Source organism: Peromyscus maniculatus, chromosome 2 (genome assembly GCF_049852395.1).
Source record: "Peromyscus maniculatus bairdii isolate BWxNUB_F1_BW_parent chromosome 2, HU_Pman_BW_mat_3.1, whole genome shotgun sequence".
NCBI lineage: Eukaryota > Metazoa > Chordata > Mammalia > Rodentia > Cricetidae > Peromyscus > Peromyscus maniculatus.
This window is the reverse complement of record NC_134853.1, coordinates 6,696,463-6,719,210: the sequence shown is the minus strand read 5'-3', so window position 1 is coordinate 6,719,210 and position 22,748 is coordinate 6,696,463. Positions and strand designations below refer to the sequence as shown.

The window sequence follows — 22,748 nt, the reverse complement described above, 5'->3', positions numbered from 1 at the left end:
GGAAATGTGCATGCTGAGCATCTGAAATCCTTCGCTACTATACTCAGGTTCAGAAATGGCCATGATGGGGGATTATAAATAAACTTTAGAATAGGCAGCCTCACAGATGGCCAGGATATGCCCTTACAGAACAGTACACAGCTTTATTATTGTTTACTTAGAGCAAGCCCAGGATCCCAGCTCTGCATCCATCTTACTTACATAACCTGGCCTCACCAGGAGAGTACATCTGTGTACCTCAGTCATCTGTGACTCCATTCCCTGTGATTGGACGGACGCCCTCTTCTGGTGCTCAGGAGCACTGCACACACATGGTGCATAACACATACAAATAAACACAGAGCCTCCTGTAGGAAGGCAGGCCTGTGCTCTTCTGAAGTCCTTTGAGTGACTGTATCTCACAAAATGAGTTAGTTAGTTACTGTCAGCGGAGTTGTGGAGTCATCACAAAGGCTGAGCCTGGAAACTCACTCTGGGTGCTTCCTTTCATGTAATTTTATATTATTCCAAATGAATTTACATGGAGCATGCCGTGGGTATCCTGTCTAACCTATCTGCCCTTGGTTTCCCTTCATGGTTGCCTTCCCTTTCAGGCTCCTATTAATGCACAGATGCTGGCCCAGAGGCAGAGGGAAATCCTCAACCAGCATCTTCGGCAGAGACAAATGCATCAGCAGCAGCAGGTGCAGCAGCGAACTCTGATGATGAGAGGACAAGGGTTGAATATGACCCCAAGCATGGTGGCTCCTAGCGGCATCCCACCAGCCATGAGCAATCCCCGGATCCCCCAGGCCAATGCCCAGCAGTTTCCGTTTCCTCCAAACTACGGTACTGGACACCACCTTTCAGCAGTCCTTTCTCCTCGATGCCCTCAGTCCTGGTTAACCAGAGTGATAGGAAACCTGGGAGGACAGCTGGGGCCTGGCAGAAGTCCCCAAGTCCAGCACAGTGCCATGCGTCTCTTAGCTCTGGGCCCTCCTTTTCTCTGGGTTCAGGTCTTGCTTTAAGAATGACTGAAGTTAAGTGTGTTTGTGTCTCTGGATGTGTGAGTGTGCATGAGTGTATCTGCTCAGGTCAGCATCTGTGAATGTAATACACACACACACACACACATACACACACACACACACACATATACACACACACTGCTACTTACATTTCAATGTTTCTGACACAAAGAAATCAATAACTAGATACAAAGTGTCAGAAGATATAACTCAATTTAAATATTACAGATACTCTATAGCTTTTGAAAAATGCTTTGTTACTGGCAACACTTATGAAAAAAGAAAAGCTTTAAAGACTATACCAAATTTTTACTGAATAGGCAATTCTTGAAGTGTTACAAGAGAGCCACGGTGGGAGACCTCTTTCCATCATACTGCTTTGTTCTTTAATGTCGGTCTGAGATGAGACACCAAGTATAATGGCACAGATGTTAATATTTGTGTGTGTTGTGTGCAATTAATAGTTTGATTATTAATAACTGTAAGTGCTTACATGGACATTCAGTGTTCCACATGGCTCTCCTTTACCAAACTGTCTGAGTGATCTGTAAGTAATGATAAAAGTCTTTGTGTTGCCTAAATACAGAAGTCCTATCTCTTTAAGGAACAAAGATAGTGTAGCCCAGGCGTGGTGGTGCACGCCTTTAATCCCAGCACTCGGGAGGCAGAGGCAGGTGGATCTCTGTGAGTTCGAGGCCAGCCTGGGCTACAAAGTGAGTTCCAGGACAGCCAGAGCTACACAGAGAAACCCTGTCTCAAACAAAACAAAAAGAGCAAAGCTAGTGTATTGTTTTTTCCTGTTGGATATAAACTTTTCTTCTGTGGCTCCTTTACGTGCTGCACAAATACTAAGCAAACATGCTTACTCCATCCCTGAAATGCCCTTCTCCCCACTTACCTTTCCCAGTGCCTCTGCTGTGTTTCCTTTCTGATCGTGAGAGTTCCTTCCTTTTCCTGTGAATTCTTTTACCCTGAAATCAAACAAGAAACCCACTGGTCCTTGATTGCTAATCCTACCAGCACTCGGGTATCACAAGCCCTTTCCAAAAACAAAACAAGGCAATGTGAATGCAGTTACATATTTTCTAAAATACATTATCTCATCATGGGGTGATGTAATTTAGTTTAAAGAAAAGTTATTTATATGTTGACTTTCAGAATATAGCTGAATTTAATGAGCCTAATCTAAATTTAAACAATACAATTACGGTGATACTTACCTTTTTTTGAAAAATGTTGACCATTTCCGATAAAAATGATATATACACAGTTAGTATATACATACAAACTCTTGGTTTGGAGGAGGGTTAAGGAAAGAGTGTCATTTCTCTAACTCTAGGCGGGATGTTTAATGTGTGTCCTGGTACGGACCCCGTGACAGTTGTAGAGATTTCAAGTATGGAGACTTTTTTCCCCCATGCACTTCTATCTCAGCTTGACTCTTTCTAAATGTCTGGAATTAATTGTATATAATCAAGAATTTGGAAATTTAGAATATTCTCTATGATATAGCCAACAATCTCCTTTGGACTGTTTTGTTTTTAGGAATAAGTCAGCAGCCTGATCCTGGCTTTACAGGGGCTACGACTCCCCAGAGTCCGTTAATGTCCCCCCGGATGGCGCACACCCCGAGTCCCATGATGCAGCAGTCTCAAGCCAACCCAGCCTACCAGCCCCCCTCAGACATGAACGGATGGGCACAGGGGAGCATGGGCGGAAACAGGTAACATCACATTGCTGAGTCCTTTATAAATGATCCCTCCAGGAAGCTTTCTACAGACTAGCCGTCCCTTTCATTCATATTTTCAAAATGTATTTGTTTGGGCAAGCAATAACAAATGAATCGCTAAATAAGTCGGTTTACTCTTTAGCAAAAATCAACAGAATTTGACAGAAGCCTGACACACCACCTCTTTTTGGAGTTGAAAGCAATCCCTGTAAGCGGGTTCCGTTGCTGACGCTAGAACTCCTGTGGGAGGCGGGGGCACGGAGCCAGCTTTATCGGTGTGTATGATAAGTGCAACCAGAAAGCATCCAGCAGCTGAGCTGCTGGGCAGATGTGTGTCCTCAATAACGTCTGCACGGGAGAAAGCTTGATGTTTCTGTCCCAGCGTCGCAGGGCAGGCCGGCCTGTGACACATTTATGCCATTTAAATTCCTTGGTCTAGAACAGGTGCTCCAGACTGCTAGCCTCAGTTTACCATCAGGCTCTAACACCTTTGCACTGTGTTCCAGCATGTTTTCACAACAGTCACCACCACACTTTGGACAACAAGCAAACACCAGCATGTACAATAACAACATGAACATCAACGTGTCCATGGCAACCAACACAGGTGGCTTGAGCAACATGAACCAGATGACAGGACAGATCAGCATGACCTCAGTGACCTCCGTGCCTACGTCGGGGCTGTCCTCCATGGGTCCCGAGCAGGTAAGTGCCACAGAGAAGCAACTCGGAGTTTTCTAGTCTTAGAGTTTTGTCTGTTTATGCCCTCAGGTCCCATATCTATTTTGAAAAGTGTTTTTTCACCTTATTTTCACCTGTGCCAGTGATATTTAACAAAGATGCTTTTTAATGGTAAACCGTTGGGAAGGATTCCTGACTGCTAATGGGTTTTTTTTTTTTTTTTTTTTTGGTTTTTCAAGACAGGGTTTCTCTGTGTGTGTGTGTGTGTGTGTGTGTGTGTGTGTGTGTGTTTCTTAATTTTCACATCATTGACATTTTTTATGATTTGGGAATTTAGGGATGGAATGGTAAGTGCTATTAAGTTTTAGAACTAGCTTTGCCAAATGTGATAGCACACACCTTTAATCCCAGCGCTCGGAAGGCAGAGGCAGGCAGATCTCTGAGTTGAAGGCCAGTCTGGTCTACAGAGCAAGTTCCAGGACAGCCAAGACTATACAGGGAAAACTTGTCTTAAAAAACTAGCTTTTTTGTAAAAGTAGATGGAAAGCCAGGGCCACACTACCTGCTGCCCAGTCACTCCCAGTGCCACTGCTTACATGAAAGGCTACCGGTGGCTGTTCCTCTCAACTGCTGCAGTGAGGCACCATAGTTTGTTTTCAGGTCAGCTTTTAAATTTGTCTGTCTGTGATCCCAGCACTTCAGTTCAAGGCTAACCTGGACCACATGAGACTACATCACAAAAAGGAAGAGAAGAGGGGAGAAGAGAGAAGAAATGTCAGGATGATGATGAATGTCCCACACACATGGACACCAGTGGTTTCTGAGCTGCCCTGTGAGGCATGCATGCAGAGTCCGGCATGCAGTGATACAGCAGTAGAACACGGTCATAGGCCAGCCTACCCAGGATCTGCCCTGGTCAGGCATGCATGCAGAGTCCGGCATGCAGTGATACAGCAGTAGAGCACAGTCATAGGCCAGCCTACCCAGGAACAGCTTGATGCATTTAGTAACTCAGACCATTTGAAATGTGCATGTGGATTCCAATACTTTGACTATCAGACTCAGTATAATAATAACCCAGAAGCCACCAAGCCTTGCAATCTGAATTGGACCCACAGGACTCACATACTAGAGAGGACTGACTTCTACCTCCACACACATGCCGTGGCATACATACACCCACCACACACAAAGTAAAGGTAATAAGAGGGGCTAACGAGTAGTTTATTTGACCAGAGTCTGTTCACGAAAGCCAGCACTGTTTTGGGTCTTCACACATTGCTCTTGCTAATTAATAACTTGCCTGAGTAGCAAAGGTGTCAGGAGCATCTCAGGTGCTTCACAGTCACGGGGTTGAGTCACCAGTCTGAGTCAAACCAGCTTACACACACACACACACACACACACACACACACACACACACACACGGGGGGGGGGGGGGGGGTAAATGAAAAAGTGTAAATAAAATTTACTTGGAAGGCAAGTGGTGCACTGTCATACTATCAGTGTGGTTTCAGCCTCCCCTGTCCTGCCCCAAAATGTACACAGGGAAGAGCAGCTAGGTTCATGAAGTCATGTGATGGGGTTGTCTCCCCAGGGACATAAAACTAAAAAATGGCAAATGTGTCATGTGTTGTCACCCTCAGGTAAATGACCCTGCTCTGAGGGGAGGCAACCTTTTCCCAAACCAACTGCCTGGAATGGACATGATCAAGCAGGAGGGAGATGCATCTCGGGTAAGCAGCTGGGCCAAGGGTGCAGCCAAGGTGACTGACTATTCTGTAGGCCGGAAGGGACGTAAATGCACTGTTAAATCAGTGGATTAGAAATAGCTGTAAAGCTGGGCTGGAGAGATGGCTCAGAGGTTAAGAGCACTGACTGCTCTTCCAGAGGTCCTGAGTTCAATTCCCAGCACCCACATGGTGGCTCACAACCATCTGTAATGAGAGCTGGCAACCTCTCCTGTATACATAATAAATAAATAAATCTTAAAGAAAAAAAAAGAAAAAGAAAGGACTTGAAGATTTAAAAAAAAAAAAGAAATAGCTGTAAAGCATTTCATAATTTCATTTGGCATAAAGGGCCTTTTGCGTTAATAGTTTTTGTTTTGTTTTTGCAAGGTGGGGGTATTGTTTTTTGTTTGTTTGTTTTTTGTTTTCAGATAGGGTAATGTGTAGCCCAGGCTGGTCTTAAATGCACTCTATAGCTGACCTTGAACTCCTGATTCTCCTGTCTCTGCCTTTTAAGTAGTACTATTATTACAGGCATATACCATCATGCTAGTGGTTTTTGTTGTTCATTTTGTTTAAGACTGGGTCTGCTAGGGATACAGTCCCATTGGTAGAGGACTTGCCTAAAATGCATGAGTGAGGGCCTTCAGGAATCCCCAGTACCATGAAAAAATAGTCAGGAAGCTGGTACCCACCCGCCTTCCCTCCCTCCTATTCCCTCCCCTGATACACCCCCTCACCTAAGGGATAAAAACTGTTTTGTTTTTCTGAGACAGGAGCTCACTTTGTAGCCCTGGCTGTCCTGGAACTTGGTATGTACACCATGTGGGCCTCACAGAGATCTGCCTATCTCAGCCTACTGAATGCTAGGATCAGAAGAGTGCACTACCACACCCAGCTCTTCAAACATTTTATCCCATCACATAGAGACAGGAAGTAAATAAATAACCTTTCAGGCCCACCCAGGGATACCCAAAAAACAAACCAATAGCTTGATCCCAATGAAGAAAATGTAGTACTAAATGAGTGTTGAGTTTCCTTCATCCTGGATGCTGTTGTGTGAGTCATCAGGTTAGAATAAACCCCGCCCATAGTTAGTGATATGGCGTATTTGCTTGCCCACTATAGACTTTCTGGTTTTACAGCCATAATTGTGGACTTCACAGATACTGACCATGTGTAGGAGTCCTAGAGATGTTCCTGATACGTATCCAGATAATAGGATGGTTAGGTACACAAAAACTTACTCTATCTGTATTTTCAAAGCTTTGACCAGTAAGGCAGTCAAACACTGGAATAGATTCCATATTGACCATGGGTTTCATCGGGTTTACCAGTTTGGGGGAGAGGGGTGCTGATGCTTCTCCTGAAGCCACAGTTTTCACAGGAAGCAAGTGCCCAGGGCTCAGGGTGACTTACATGCAAAAGCTGAGACCTGGAACCTGCCCTACACTTCCCTGGGCACAGTAAGCAGGTGACAAGCAGGCTCTCAGAGGACAGCCCATTTTAACTGAAAAGTGCCGGGGGGGGGGGGGGGGGTCGCTGCAGAACACACCATACCTCTGAGGACATGTGAGTGTGGCACAGTACAACTCAACCTTTCTCACCTCAGCATGTGACTGGCGGGCCTGGACCCGCTATCCTTTGAACAAGCTATCTGGATAAAGCCCTCTGCCAGCCAGGTCCAGGTCCTCAGAAGTACAGGGCCCAGGCTTCAGCTTTCTCTCAGGAGTACTCAGAATTGGCCCTGCCTTGTGTCTTCTGTGGCTCCAGAAGGAGGAGGAGAAGGAAGAACTTATGTCCTATAAAACAGACATGGTAGCCCATATTATGCCCTTGAAAACTGCAGAAGCAGCCAAGCACATGCAAGAGGTTTGCTACAGGACAGCCTGATCTACATGGAGAGTTCTAGGCCAGGCAGGGCTACATAGTGAGACCGACCCTGTCTCAAAAAAAATGAAGCAAAGGAAAGAAAAAAGACAAAGAAAATTGTGGTCCGGGTGTGGTGGTGCACACCTTTTATCCCAGCACTTGGGAGGGAGAGGCAAGTGGATCTCTGAGTTCTAAGGCTAGCCTGGTCTACAAAACAAATTCTGGGACAGCCAGGACTGTTACACAATGAAGCTCTGTCTCAAAAAACCAAAAAGAAAAAGAAAATCATATGAGCAGCTAACAAGTCACAGTCTGTTGCTCACTTATTTGACACCACACAGTCTGGTACAAGGGCTGCCTTAAGAATCGAATGACTTGCTGGCAGTGATGGCGCACACCTTTAATCCCAGCACTCAGGAGGTAGAGGCAGGCGGATCTGTGAGTTTGAGGCTAACCTGGTCTACAGAGTGAGTTCCAGGACAGACAGGGACTACACAGTGAACTTTGTCTCAAAACAAACAAACAAAAACTTTAATGACTTGCCCAAGGTCTGGAGGGATCAGAAAGCAAGCCCAAACAAACTGACCTCTGAATGTCCATTCTTAACCTGGCCCCACGGTCCACTCCCCAGAGAGAGCGCGGGGTTCTCCAGAGTTTTCCAAGGGTTTGTTGTAATGATATGGTGCACAGGGGCCCTGGCTGGCTGGGGCAGATTCGGTGACGGGCTGCAGCGTGTGGAAAGTCACTCACAGCCCAGGCACTGCATCCACGTGGAAAGAGGGATTATTATAATGGGGAGATAAAGAGAAAGATGGGGAGAGAAGGGGGGGGGGAGGAAGGGAGGGGAAGAGAGAGCAAAAGGGGGAGGAGTTTTCTTCTTAAAGGGAAAGTAGTCCGCCAGGTCCCCAAGGGGTGGGTCAGAATATTAACATTCCTCTGTTTTGATTATTATAAAAAGGTGAGTTATTGATAGCGGGGGGGGGGGGGGGGGCGTAGTTCTTGAGACTACTTCACACTGACAAGGGGGGACGTTGGAGGTCCAGTGTCACACAGCAGGAGGTATAAGTGAAGAAATATAGTTAGCTGTCATCATGGAGATCTAAGGCATCTGTTCCTTGAAGTTGTTGAAAAAAAATAGATTGTTATCATTGGCCTTATGAGCTGGGCTAGCCATGGAAAGAATGATAACTACCAGAAAGAATGGAACAGACAAGTGCCCTGGTTGTACAGAAGAGGCAAGGGTGAATGAGTGAGACATGAGAGCAGATGTGCCCTTTATTCAGACATCTTGGAAAACCAGGTTCCAGTTGCTAGGCAGGTGCCCGCCTGAGCCTGGAGAGGTGGAACTGCCAGTGAACTGAGGGATGATGTGTTCTTTAGGCTGGAGCCATCACATCTGCCATTTCTCTGCAGGTGGGGTGCATCCGTCCCAGTTGGCATCCTCGGTTGGGGGTTGGCATCCTCAGAGCTGGTGCAGGGGATGATGTATCTGGAGAGCCCCTTGGCCCAGGCAGGAGGAGGGAAACTTCAAAATATGCTGGAAAATGTATGAGGTCAAGATGGGTTCTGGAGACTGTTAAGTTTTCATCAGACCAGATTTCTTGATACAGTAGCAGAACTTTTCCCAGAAGCCTGCAGGTATCTGTAAGACAGCTGGAATTGATTTACATCATAGCAAAAGGTTTAAAAATCCATAGAAATTTAAGGACTCTTAAGAACTGTTTGTAGTCAATGCTGTATCAGTTTATCAAAACTGCATTTATCATTATTAACACCTTGAACCTCTGGAGTTATGTCTGAGACCAGTCTCTCCTGTACCATGAAGTCTGTGAATGAGGCATACTTGTCTGTATTTTTTTGAGTTATCAAGGTGCTTGTAGTCTTGGGATTGGAGCTGTTAAACTAGAACTCTAGTCATCAAACATCATCAGATCTGAGAAGGATAAATTTAAGAAGTGAGACAGCTTTCCAGCTACCTAGGCAGCAACCCCAAGTCTCTCTGTGGTTGTTGGGGGACAGAAGCCCTAAAGGCAGCAGTTGTTCAGCTGAGAGTCCCAGACGAGCTGACAGGTTTTTAGATGAAAACAATGCAGTGTCCATCACAAAACACAAAATGCTAGTTTATTCTAGATAATACGAATCTCGAAGCCCACACAAACGAAGCAGGTGTGGGTCATGGGTGGCAGTGTGACCATTGTAGCCCAGACAGGCCTTAACCTTGATGTCCTCTGCCTGAGCCTCCTGAGTGCTGGGTGTTTAGGTGGAAGCCCTGCCTGAGCCATAGACCCAAGGAGTCTGGGGTGATTGGGTGGAAGCCCTGCCTGAGCCATAGACCCGAGGAGTCTGGGGTGATTGGGTGGAAGCCGCACCTCTCTCTCCCCATACCCTGCCCCTAAGAAAGCCTTCCAGGAGTCAGCCCTTCCCAGGGCTGCTCAAGACCACGACTACAGGCTGCTTAAGAATGGTTGCCAGAATAGATGGAACTAGAAAAAATCATCCTGAGTGAGGTAACCCAAACCCAGAAAGACAGTCATGGTATGTACTCACTCATAGGTGGATTCTAGATATTAAATAAAGAACAATCAGACCACAACCCATAGGACCATGGAGGCTATAAATATAGCATGGAGGTCCCTAGGATGACTGGCTTATAATAAATTTCGGTTTTACTAGATTATTGAAAAAAAATAGCCAAATGAATGGAAACACATGAAATATGAACCAAAGGCTGAGGGGCCCCCAGCTGGATCAGGCCCTCTGAATGAGTGTGACAGTTGATTGGTTTGATCAGTTTGGGAGGCAACTAGGCAGTGGTACCAAGTCCTGTGCTCATTGCATGAGTTGGCTGTTTGAAACCTGGAGCTTATGTAGGGACACTTGGCTCAGTCTGGGAGGAAGGGACTGGACCTGCCTGGACTGAGTCTACCAGGTTGATCACAGTCCTCGGGGGAGGATTTGCCCTGGAGGAGGTGGGAGGGGGAGGGGGGAGAATAGGGGAACCCGTGGCTGATATGTAGAACTGAATGGTATTGTAAAATAAAATAAAATAAAAAGAATGGTTGCCAGGGCTGGAGAGATGCCTCAGAGTTTAAGAACACTGGCTGCTCTCCCAAAGGTCCTGAGTTTAATTCCCAGCAACCACATGGTAGCTCATAAACATATATAATGAGATTTGGTGCCCTCTTCTGGCCTGCAGACAGAACACTATACATGATAAATAAATAAATCTTTAAAAAAAAAGACTGGTCGCCATTCCTGCAGTGTGTCTTCTGTCCTCTTCCCTCCCTTCCGAGAGACACCCGGGAGGTGCTTTGCTCTGTCAGACTAGACTGGATTTATTAATTCGGCTTGATTGGCCTGTTACATCGGCAGCAGAGGATACTCAATAACTGGGGGTCCAAACTTATCCCTGGGATTATAGGCTTGTGCCACCATGCCTGGCTGGAGGGATGGTGATGTGAAGTCTTTCAGGAGAGACTGATGTCCACCCCTTGACCTGTAAGCTGCAAGAAGCTTCGCACTGTTGTTTGTAAATGTTACATTCAGTTAGGAACAGAACCATCTGCCTTCCCACATCAGAAACACAGCTGATCATTAAATGTGTGCTCTTCGAGATTCATATTATCTAGAATAAGCTAGCATTGTGTGTTTTGTGACGGACATTGCATTGTTTTTATTTAAAACAAAAACAAAATACTTGCTGTTGCCAGTAGCACACATTTGGGAGACTGGTGTAAGGTGGTGGAGAGTTTGAGATAGGCCAGGACTGCAACAGAAATAACCAAGCGTCAAGAGCCTGCCTTCTTCACAGCCCTCTCTGTCTGTTTCCCTTCAGAAATACTGCTGACCCTGCAGGGAGCTGGTTGCCTCTGTCTTCAACCCACCGGCTTACTTGCTCAAACCCTGACCAGTCTGCGGAGCTGCGTCTCTTTGTTCTGACCCACCTGACCTGCCACCGGTTCTCCCAGGACACGATCAGCAGACAGTTGGGCCCCGGCCCCAGCATAGAGTGTGCTGGCCTGGCTGCCACTGGGAGAGCAGCCTCTCCTGACAGCCTGAAGCTCGCCTCCAGACCATCTCGCAGTCTGTCCACTGCATTCACCTTAGTGCAACTTAGATCTCTCCTGCAAAGTCCATGTCGACAGGCAAACTTCATACCCATTCAGATTGAATGTATTTAAATGTATGTATCTAAGGAGAACCATGCTCTTGTTCTGTTCCTGTTCGGTTCCACACACTGGTTTCTTGCTTTGTTTTCCTTGGCTAATCAGTCTAGTACAAAAGAGTATGATCCCATCTAGAGGAAAGAAAGGAATTTTTAACAAAGTCAAACACAAGGTGTTGTAAGCGGAAGCCTGCATTTGGATGGAAGCAGGGCAGACACTGGACGACGTTGTGTGGACCAACGCACCCGGTGAGTGACAGTCAACACGGCTGAGTGTGTCCTGCAGAGAGCTGGCCACCATGTCGGAAGGAGGGTGCGGTTTGAACAGATGAGAAGGCGCCTGAAAGAGGGCTGTTCACATTAACAAGGATCTGTTTTCCTCTGTCTGAAAACCAAACCAGTTCCCCTAAGTCAGGAGTAAAAGGAAGTATTTATTTCTAGGTTAACTGTTTTTAGATGCATCGGGTGGTTTGAATTGGCGTCTCCTCCGGTCTCCGACCCTGACCCCTCCCCTCCCTGCCTTCTCTGTCCACTTCTAGTCTTTTACATAAAACAACAGCAACAGCCTGAGCTGTAGAAACCAGGTTAGCCGCCGTTCATGCTGTCAGGGTCTGCCAGCCACTTAGCCGCAGCTTACCATCGGAAATGCGTTTCCTGTCAAGGAGAGGAACAAAGTGGGGATCCCATCAGGCCGCGACCTGCGGGGGAAGGCCTGGGCTGCCGCAGCGCCCGGCCCGAATCGAGAGCACTGATGAGATCACAGCAGACAGCACGACAGATCTGACCTCTGCCATGGGTTTTTTATTTTGTTTTTTAGCAGTGCTGACAAAGCCGAAGTTTTGTAAGGTACATAAAAATCCAATTTCTATGTAAACAAGCAATAATTTAAGTTCAGAACTTAAGTGTTTTAATTGTATAATTTTGTGAGGTATACATATTGTGGGATTGACTCAAAAATGAGGTACTTCAGTATTAAATTAGATATCTCATAGCAATGTCTCCTAAAGGTGTTTTGTAAAGGCTGCCGATGCCTTGATTAGACCTGATTTGTAGACTTAAGACCTTTCGTTTTCTAACCTTGAGATCTGCTCATGAATCATGTATCTAATCTATATGATATGCAGCCGCCGTAGGAACCACTTCTTGATTTTATATGTTTCTATTCTTTCTTAATAAACCTTAGAAAGACTACATGTTACTAAGCAGCGCACTTTTATGGTTGTTTTTCTTGCCCACTCTGTCAGGGGATAACCTTTGTTAATTGGTATCAGTTTCTGACAACTGCAGTACCCAGAACTAGGACCTTTTCAATTCTCCCCAACCCCTGATATACATACTTTCTTACCTAAATTTCAGAATGATATCTTTTTGATGTCTAAAAACAAAGCATTTTATAATATCTCATTAGCCAAGCTTTCTAGGAACAGAGAAGTTTTTCCTTGAAATTTAATTGTTTATTCCTGGCAGGGTGAAAACATATAAACTACCCTATTTATATTTATATCTCTCTATATATCTACAGATTGTGGAAATATAGAAAGAGATATGACCCAAAGACAAATGGTAAATCATCTGAAAGTGTTGCTCCATGCTAAAGAACTTTCTGGAAATTTGCATTTCGATACCTTTTTCCACTTTGAGAGGAATGTCAGTGCAGGGAGGTGGCCAAGGAACAGCACTTCCCAGTGGCCACCAGTTCATGTGTCTGCCCAAGGCTCCACTGTTCTCCACCAAACCATTGGGTTGCACAGCCATGCTGGCAAAAGGGAGCAGATGTAGGCCCAGAAGGCTAGGACTTCACCCCAGTAATGAGGCTCATGTGGTACACTACTGAATGTGCCCCGTTGTCAGAAATATGTGAGGTAGGACAACCTTTAACTTCACACGGCACAGGAGAAAATGGAGTTTAAAACAGCTTTGTTGTGTTTTGAATTTTAAATCCCATTTCACTCTAACACCAGCCACAATATCTCTCTCTCAACATTCATCCAATCTACCCCTTTTTTTCTAATGTCAGTCCCAACCAGGCAAGTGTGTAAAGCCGGCAGTCAGAATAACCCGTGATCATGGCGTGAGGAAGAGTAAATTCTCTCACGGTTCCGAGCAGCAGTGCAGTTTATTTTACATCTAAGGAGAATGAAGTAAGGGAAGGAGTCCTCTGATCATGTTCTCACAGAAGCAAATGCCAAATCAGCTCCTGTCGTCAGTATTTCTCATGCTAGACACAAATTTGTACTTGGTTTTTGTTTAACAGAACATATTATCAGTGTTTTCTTATATTACTCAATGTGAAAAACATAATGTGAAAAGTATACACACCGTAACTCCGGTTGTAAAACCCATTTGAGTGTTCATGTAACGTGGTAAGTTCTCAAAGTGAAGTGAGCTGTATTACGACAGATTCCATTGACGCGAAGATTAGAACAGTCCCCACGTGTATCTCTTACGACCTGTGATCATTGAAAGCAATGGTTTTGTGCAGTTTAAGATGCCATTTTTAATCTGTGTTTTAAAATGGAGTTCATATGGGTGTGACACATGAACTGGGAGGCACAGATCCACTTGCAGAACCCAAAGATACACAATCAATTTTGAAATGCAACTTAAGCCATTAATTGTTAGTGTGGATTTAAAATTTTCTAGTGTTTGTATGGTAGTCTGCTGCCTAAGAGCAAAGCATTCTCTGCACAAAAGAAAATGACTCTAGTGGCTTCGACTTAATTAGAATTTTCTCCCTGGTCTTTCTTTATAGACTAAAAATCTTTAAGTTTCTTACTACAGGTAAAAGCTATGTGCAAGAACCTCAAAATGCTAAAACCTAGCATAATGCCTTAGATCTGTTTTTAAGTCTTGTATATTCCTACATAGCTGTCCAATGTATTATATTTGTATAGTGAATTGTGTACAATTTTGGAATAAGTGCATCATCACTTAACCTTATGTTATTGAACAGTGATGATGATCCATTTCTTCAAACATTTAACTGTCATTTTTTTTCTTTGTCATTCGTGGGTTTTATTTGTACAGTTCCTCATGAAGTTGCATCTGAGATATGTGTATATGAAAAGATTATACAAGGGTAAAATTAAGCAATATATTAACTATGGTTCTTCAGGAGAAAGCTTACAGTGTTTCAGGTTGTGATTTCTTTTCAAAGCAGAGTTGACTCTGAACATCACTTTGTTCATCTGCATTGATGTGTGTATTTCTAGTGTGAGCAGTTTATGCAAAGGTAGATATATTCAGAGAAATTTTAAATACATTTATGCAAGTTACTATTGCTTTGCTGATGCTATTTGCTTATTTGATGTTAAATAATGCTATTGTAAATAAAGAATCTGTTGTTACTGCATCATTTAATAAATTTTAATGCCTTCGGGTTTTACATGGCTTTAGAGATTTTAATGTGGTTATAGCGTATCTTCTTTGTGATTTAAATTGAAAAATACCTGAGAACTACTGGCTCAGTGGTTAAGAGCACTGGCTGCTCTTCCAGAAGACCCAGGTTTGATTCCCAGCACCCATATGACAGCTCAGAATTATCTGTAATTCCAGTTCCAGAGGATTCAGCCCCTTTTGGCTTCCACAGGCATCAGGCCCACATCCAGTGCACAGATATACATAGAAGCAAGACACCTATAGACATAAACTCAAAAAAAAAAAAAAAAGAGTTAAAGACTTTGTCTTTTAAATTTTTCTTGTGAGCTGGAGAGGTGGCTCAGTGATTAAGAATGCTTATTGCATTTCAACAGAACCTGAGTTGGGTTCTCAGCACCCAGGTCAGGAGGCTCACAACTGCCTGTAACTCCAACTCCAGGGGGATCTGGTGCCCTCTTCTGGTCCCTACAGGCACTGCACACGTCCACACATTCCAGAAACACCCATATACTCAATTAAAAATAAATCCTTAAAAAGAACTTACTTTGACAGGGCAGTCAGTGTTGATCACAACACTCTGATATCTCATCCTCCCAGGGAAGCTAGGGAAGTGTATTCTAATTGAGATTACGTAACACTTTGTGGCAGGCTTAGGCCACATCTATTCACCTCAATCCAAATATTGCTGCAGTCCCAAATCATAAAGTGTTTTTTTGAGACAGGGTTTCTGTGTGTAACCCCCCTGGCTGTCCTGGAATAGGACGTGTCCTGGCTGTGTAGACCTGAACTCACAGAGATCCACCAGCCTCTGGGTGCTGGAATTAAAGGCGTGCACCATCACCACCCAGCAAACTTTATTTTTATACTTCTGTGTATGTTCACCATAGCTGAGGTACACCTGTAGAGAGGTCAGCTCTCAGGAGTTGGTTCTCTCCCTCCACTGTGAGTCCTACCTAGCAAGGCCACACATCGGCAGCAAGCGCATCGAAGTTAGCCAAAGCAAGCAGCCTGTAGCCCCATCCACTTCTGGATACCGGTTCAGGCTGAAGCAAACTCTCCAGCACTTTCCTGAAGCCACCCTCACCCCACTGCATACAGGTTTTCAGCACCATCCTCCTCCTCCTCCTCCAGCAGCATCCAAAACTCACCGCGTAGCCCAGGCTGGCCTTGAACCCCCCACAAACACACTGCATCAGTCTCCTATGTGTTGAGATTGTTGGTGTACCCCGTCACACCCAGGCTATGTGCTCTCTGAGAAATACTGCTAGCATGTTCCCGGACCCTGGACAAGACAGAACCCCTAACCACAAACATAAATCATCCATGTGTCCATAAATGACTGCTGAGAATTGGGGTCTGTTGGACCCAACAAGGTGTACCCAGAACTGATGATGGGGAACGAGGGAAAACAATGTTCAACGGAGGAGAGAGCTAACAGCCAGCTGAACCACTGCAGCCCAGTGGTACGTGCTCAGCAGCAGCATACAACAGAAAGGTATGCCATGCTCGCCCCTGGGCCAGCAAAGACACTTGACCAAGGCTGACAGCCCGAGTTCAAACTCCTGGACAACGTGGCCGGAGAACTGTCTCTTGCAGGTTGTCCTCTCTCTTAGTTGGGGTTACTATTGCTCTGATGAAACACCATGACCAAAGCAACTGTGGGAGGAAAGGGTTTATTCAGCTTGTGATTTCCTATCACAGTTCATCACCAAAAGAAGTCAGGGCAGGAACTCAAGCAGGCCAGGAACCTGGATGCAGAGGGCACGGAGGGGTGCTGCTCACTGCCTTGCTCTCCGTGGCGTGCTCGGCCTGCTTTTTGTTTTGTTTTGTTTTGTTTGTTTTTGTTTTTGTTTTTTCGAGACAGGGTTTCTCTGTGTAGCTTTTCACCTTTTCTGGAACTCACACTGTAGCCCAGGCTGGCCTCGAACTCACAGAGATCCGCCTGGCTCTGCCTCCCAAATGATGGGATTAAAGGCGTGCGGTACCACCACCCAGCTCAGCCTGCTTTCTTACACAACTCAGGACCACCAGCCCAGGGGTAGCCCTACCCACAATGCCCTGGGACCCCCACACACCCCATCAATCACTAATTAAGAAAATGCCCTACAGTCTTGACTATAGCCCTATCTTACAGAGGCATTTTTTCAATTGAAGCTCCCTCCTCTGATGACTCTAGCTTGTATCAAGTTGACAAAACATTAGTCCATCCTCTGACTGCCATACATGTGCCAGTGTGGGGCACTTCCTCCGGCCAAAATGAATAAATGGAAAAAATAAAGGGGGGGGGGACCAAAAACCTCCTCACAAGAGCCAAAAATATTAGCAGAAAGTTGTGTGAGCAGGTGGGGGCCGCAGATGGGCCAGTGTCCATGGTGTGGCTCCCTGCACAGCCTTACAGAGGGATCTGGAGACCTGCTAAAGAGCAAAGCCCAAGCCTGGTGGACGCACTAGTCTGCTCAGTTCACACGTCCGGATGAAGGGGCCATCGGTACCCTGAGAGAAAGCCATCTTCCCAATGGAGATGGTGCAAGAAAGATATAATGAGCTATACAATCTCACTTCAAGGAAAGGTGGCCTAAACTGAGTGTAAATTCCTCACCCAGACTAGTTACATGTGTAATCTCAATACTCCGAAGGCTGAAACAGGAGGATTGACAGGAATTTGAGGCCAGCCTCACCTGGCAGAGGGAGTTCCGGGCTAGTCTGTGCTGGGAGTGTGAGGCTATTTGAGAGAGGGGGAAAGCCCTGGAGGGTGGCCACTGGTCAGACCATCTGCTCTGAGGAGAAAGCCGACCTGGGCACACTATGGAAAGTGTGTGTACAGGTTGAGCACTCCGGACAGAGTGGCACTTTCCTGCAAACATCCAACACAGCAACAGCACCACACAGCCAAGGAGACACAAGAGCTGACTAGCTGACACAGGCCGGCTTTCCTCGGACAAGGTCCGTGCGCAAACCCCGTGGTGAGGCTTTTCACTAAGCAAGGCAGATCTCTCTTCAGCCACTCCGACTGCCCCGGGTTTAAAGCTTAGTATACACATCCTAGAACGGCAGCAAACCCAGAGAGACAGCGGAACGCTTGCCCACTGGGGGGCCCCAAACACTAAGATAAGTCAGCATCAGATGGTGACCAGAAGAGGGAGTAGAGTAGCCGGCTGGCCAGGGGAGCCTGGAGCAGAATGCTCGCTCACTGGCAGTATCCGGCCGGGTTCGTCCTTTAAATGCTGCCGTTGGCCCTAGCCCGGTCTGGGATGTCTACTTGACTTGCTAGGGACATGCCCTGCACCCTCTAGTAACACCCTCTCGTCGGGGACTTCTCACCGAGGAAAATTCTAGCCAGCTCTGAATAAAAGGATCTCTCCTCCGTCTTTTGTTCTTCCCTCCCTCCCCTCCCCCAGCGCCGGCTGCTCTCTGCTTCTGTTGCTGCTATAAAACATTGACCAAAGGGAAGCTGGGCGTGGGGGATGATTTACCTTCCGTTTCCAGGTGACCATTCATCACTGAGCAAAGTGAGGGCAGGCAGAGACCAAGGAGCAAGCCAGTGCACAGGCTAGCTCTTGCTGGCTGCCTCAGCTGCCCTCTCCATCCAACTCTGGACCACCAGTTCAGGGCCGGCACCACTGCCCTGGGCTGGGCCCTCCCACATCCATCATTAGTCAAGAAATGTTCCCACAGATACGCCCTCAGGCCAATCTGATGCAGGCCATTCCTCAACTGAGGTCCCCTGCTTGACAAACATCACAATTAAACCCTCACCTTTCTTATCACCAAGCTCTCATGTAAACGGCACAATATAAAACAGTATAACTTTAAAAGTCCCACAGTCTTTAAAAAAAAAATTACAACACTTAAGCCAGGCGTTTGGGCACAAACCATTAGTCCCCGAGAGAGAGTGAGAGAGACCTAGCCAAAAAAAAAAAAAAAAAAAAAAAATCCAATTGAAGTTCTCTGAAATTATCATTCTGTAGAGCTCCTCATGTCCAGTACACAATACCTTGTCACCTTGACTTTCCAGACTCACGGCCAGTGAAGCTAAGACATCCATCCTCTCATTGTTTACTTGGAACTGAGATTGTCCCAAAACAACATACTGCGCAAGCCAGCCAGGGTGGTGCATGAATGCAATCCTAGCATTCGGGAGACAGAAGCAAATGGAGAAGATGGTTAAGGCCAGCCTTGGCTACGGGAGACCACAACTCAAAAAAAAAAGACAGTCACTGGGCGGCAGCCAGGCCTCAGTAAACCAGAGCCCCAGTACATACCGGTGCCGTCTGGTACTCTGGCAGGTGGCCAGGCAAAGCCTCGTCCAGTTACTAGATCTCGCTATGACAGTGACTAAGGTCCTTCCGTTTTGTTGTTGGTTTGGTTTTGGGTTTTTCGTTGTTTGTTTTGTGTGTGTATTTGTTTTGTTGTTGTTGTTTGTTTGGGGGGGGGTTTGTTTTTGGAAGCAGGATGCCTCGATATAGCCCTGGCTGTCCTGGAACTCATTTTGTAGACCAGGCTGGCCTCGAACTCAGAGAGATCCGCCTGCCTCTGCCTCCCTAGAGCTGAAATTAAAGTCCATCACACCCAGCAACTCTTCTGTTTCTTATTCAAGCCAGATATATGGGTCTTACCCTACTCAGGGCAACTGAAGTATGAAATCTTGGAAGGAGTCCCGGTTGCCTGAAGTCACTGAAGGAGCCTTGGAGGTTGGCTTAAGCAAGCTCCCTGCCTGGGGCAGAAGTCCTGGTCCTGGGCAAGTCGCCAGCAGTCTTTCCTCCAGTGAGTGACCAGCTGAGCTGCACTCTGGAGGCTTCAGGCTTCCGAGGAGAACAGGACCGTCTAGGCGCAGCTCTTGGCTAGCCTCATGCTCTAATGTCTTGCTTCTCAGCAGGCTCCTGTGGTAGTTCTACCTCCTTCTATGGGCTGAAGACTGGATTTATAGGGTGCCAGCTGGGCCCAGTGGGACCCTGATTGACTGAATGTGGATATGCCAACAAGGTAAAAAAAAAAAAAAAAAAAAAAAACACCAAACAAGCAAACAAACAAAAAGACCGATCTGATCTGCTGCTCCTGCATCATTAGCTCAGGAGGCCACTCTGCTTACCCTTTGCCCTTCAGCCTGCCTGCAGTCGGAAGGCTGTCAAAGTTTCGTGTCCGGTGGGGGAGGGGGTGGAAGAGGACGACACCTATACCTAACGCCAGGGTCACACAGGAACTAGTCTGTGGGGTTCCTGTAGCGGGAGTCAGGAGATTGGGGGAAATCCAGACATGACCCTGAAGCATGGCAAGCCTAGCCTGGAAGGGAGTAGAAAGAGAGTGCCCCCTGGGAGCTCTGTTTGTGCATGCCAAGCAACATCCTCAGCCTCCACATGAACACCTTCTAACACGCAGGAGCAAGTGAATGAACTGAGAGCAGACAGCAGTTTGTGTTCTCACTTTCTGCAGACTGGTAAAACTTGAACCGGCTAACATAGTAACCGATAGAATGTGGCCCTAGCGGGTAGTTCCAGCACTCCGGAGGCTGAGGCAGCAGAATCAGGAGTTGAAGACTCAGCTGATCTTCAAAGTGAGACCTGGTCTCAAAAAACAAGTAAGATGGGTAGTGGCACACACCTTGAATCCCAGCCCTCAAAAGACAGAGACAGGTGGATCTCTGTGAGTTTGAGGCCAGCCAAGGCCACACAGAGAAGCCCTGTCTTGAAAAACCAAAATAATAATAATAATAATAATAATAATAAGTTGGGCGGCGGCACACACCTTTAATCCCAGCACTTGGGAGGCAGAGCCAGTCGGATCTTTGTGAGTTCGAGGCCAGCCTGGTCTACAGAGTGAGATCCAGGAAAGGTGCAAAGCTACACAGAGAAACCCTGTCTCGAAAAACAAAAACAACAATAACAACAATAATAATAATGAAAACAGATGTTGGTACACATCAATAATCCTGGCACCCGGGAGCAGAGGCAGCAAGTCCTCAAGTTGTAGGTGACTCAGGACTGCACAGCAAGACCCTGTCTTGGAAAACAAGCAACAACAAAAACCCAGTCAAATATTTAATAGAAATGAATTCCTTGGGGGCTGGAGAGATGGCTCAGAGGTTAAGAGCACTGGCTGCTCTTCCAGAGGTCCTGAGTTCAATTCCCAGCAATTGCATGGTGGCTCACAACCATCTGTAATGAGATCTGCATACATAATAATAAATATTAATACATATTTTTTTAAAAAAAAGGAAATTAATTCCAATGCTGGGTGGTGGTGGTGCATGCCTTTAATCCCAGCACTCGACTCGGGAGGCAGAGGCAGGCGGATCTCTGTGAGTTTGAGGCCAGCCTGGGCTACAGAGTGAGTTCCATGAAAGGCGCAAAGCTACACAGAGAAACCCTGTCTCGAAAAACCAAAAAAAAAAAAAAATTAAAAAGAAAAAGAAAGAAATCAATTGCAAATTTACATTACTCATTTTTTTAAGAATAGAAACTAAAGTATATCTGAAAGAATAAAGGCCTGGTTTTAATACCTGTTGGAATTTATACTATTTATCAATTTATTTTTTCCTATTTGCCTGCTTTGGGGATGAATCGAGACCCTTTCCATGATTTGCCTGCTGGTACTGACTTATTACCAATAGAGGGCGCTAGAGAGAAATTGCAGTGAGTAGGTTGGGAGCCTTAGGCTTCCGGTGAACATCTTCCTGCAAACAGCTTTTCAAGTATGCCAGGGAATACTCTCAAAGCGCCTGCCCCAGCGTAACCCGGCAGTAACTGGTCTGTCATTCCGTAGCCATAGCTGAGCTTTCAACAAGGTCCAGATCTCAGCCACCGAGTGTGGAGCGGCTAATAGATAAATCATCATAGGACATTATATTAGGCGATCACACATTATATCTACTGTCCCCATGATCTTGAGGGGTCAGTTCTTAGTGACCAATCCACACTTCTTTGGGTTACGTTTTTTTTGTGCAAGTCTGGTTTCTTTCTTGCACCTGGCCATCACCGGATATGAACTTTTAAACAAACCTGTCCTTTCTGTGGCTGTCCAGCATAGCAAAGAGGGACTGCTCCTTGAGCTAACACATTGCACACGAGAGCAATTTAGTGTGTGCTAATAGATTATCCAAGGAGCTGGAAAGATGAGTTAGCAGCTGAGCACACTGCCTGTTCTTGCGAAGGACCCAGGTTCGGTTCCCGGCAGCCACATGGAGGCTCATGACTGTCTGTAACTCCAGTTCCAGGGGGTCCAGTGGCCCCATCTGACCTCTATAGGCACTAGGTACACACATGCACATCTGTACACATAAGCAAAACATTTGTACATCTAAAAATAAATGAATTATTCGAACTCCAAAAACGAAGGAAGTGACTGACAAACCCTGGTTTCTAACAAAAACTAGAAACACACATCTTGAGTTTCCAGAACGAAAAGGGAACTAGGGTCAGAGGAAGGCAGTGTGCCCTGATGCCGGAGGGGTGGTGGAGCAGTGGAATACATACTGCCCTTGCAGGGGACCCGAGTTCAGTTCCCAACACCCATAGGCTCACAGCCACCTGTTAACTCCGGCTCCAGGGGTACGTTCTCTTCAATTATTTTTTTTTTTAATAAATGTATTTATTCTTTAGGTGCACTGGCGTTTTGCCAAGGTGTTGGGTCCCCTGGAACTGGAGTTACAGACAGTTGTTAGCTGCCATGTGGTTGATGGGAATTGAACCCAGGCCCACTGGAAGAGCAGTCAGTGCTCTTAACCACTGGGCCATCTCTCCAGCCCCAATTATTATTTTTTTAAAGTGTCCTAAAAGAACTAGACAGGATGATAGAGCTAACCATATTCAGGATTGCTGTTTATGGTGCCAGGAATCAAACCCGGGGCTTGATGTACGTGGGCTGGCACTCTACCAACCAAGCTGGACTCCCAGTATCCCCCCCCCACCCTTTGTTTATTTATTTTTTGTTGTTGTTGTTACTGTTTTGTTTGTTTGTTTTTTTGTCTGTTTGCTTGTTTTTTTCGGTTTTTTCCAGACAGGGTTTCTCTGTATAGACCTGGCTCTCCTGGAACTCTCTCTGTAGACCAGGCTGGCCTTGAACTCACAGAGATCCACCTGTCTCTGCCTCCCTGAATGCTGGGAATAAAGGCCTGCGCCGCCACCGCTGCCGCTACTCCCGGTAGTTCTGCTTTGGGGTCTGTTGGGCTCATTAGCCCATTTATTGGCTTG

General features: G+C 46.1%; 1 protein-coding gene across 9 annotated transcripts in view; it reads left to right on the top strand.

The window, feature by feature from the left end:
- Nucleotides 1-14,569, top strand: part of Ncoa2 (nuclear receptor coactivator 2) — a 258,198-nt gene extending 243,629 nt beyond the window's left edge. For all 9 annotated transcript variants that reach the window (XM_076563719.1, XM_076563713.1, XM_076563712.1 and 6 more), the window contains 5 exons: nt 594-828; nt 2,553-2,730; nt 3,243-3,441; nt 5,064-5,153; nt 10,855-14,569. In XM_076563719.1, the coding sequence (XP_076419834.1) occupies nt 594-828; nt 2,553-2,730; nt 3,243-3,441; nt 5,064-5,153; nt 10,855-10,866 (714 nt within the window). In that variant the 3' untranslated portion in view covers nt 10,867-14,569. The remainder of the gene's footprint in view (nt 1-593; nt 829-2,552; nt 2,731-3,242; nt 3,442-5,063; nt 5,154-10,854) is intronic.
- Nucleotides 14,570-22,748: the final 8,179 nt, after the last annotated feature.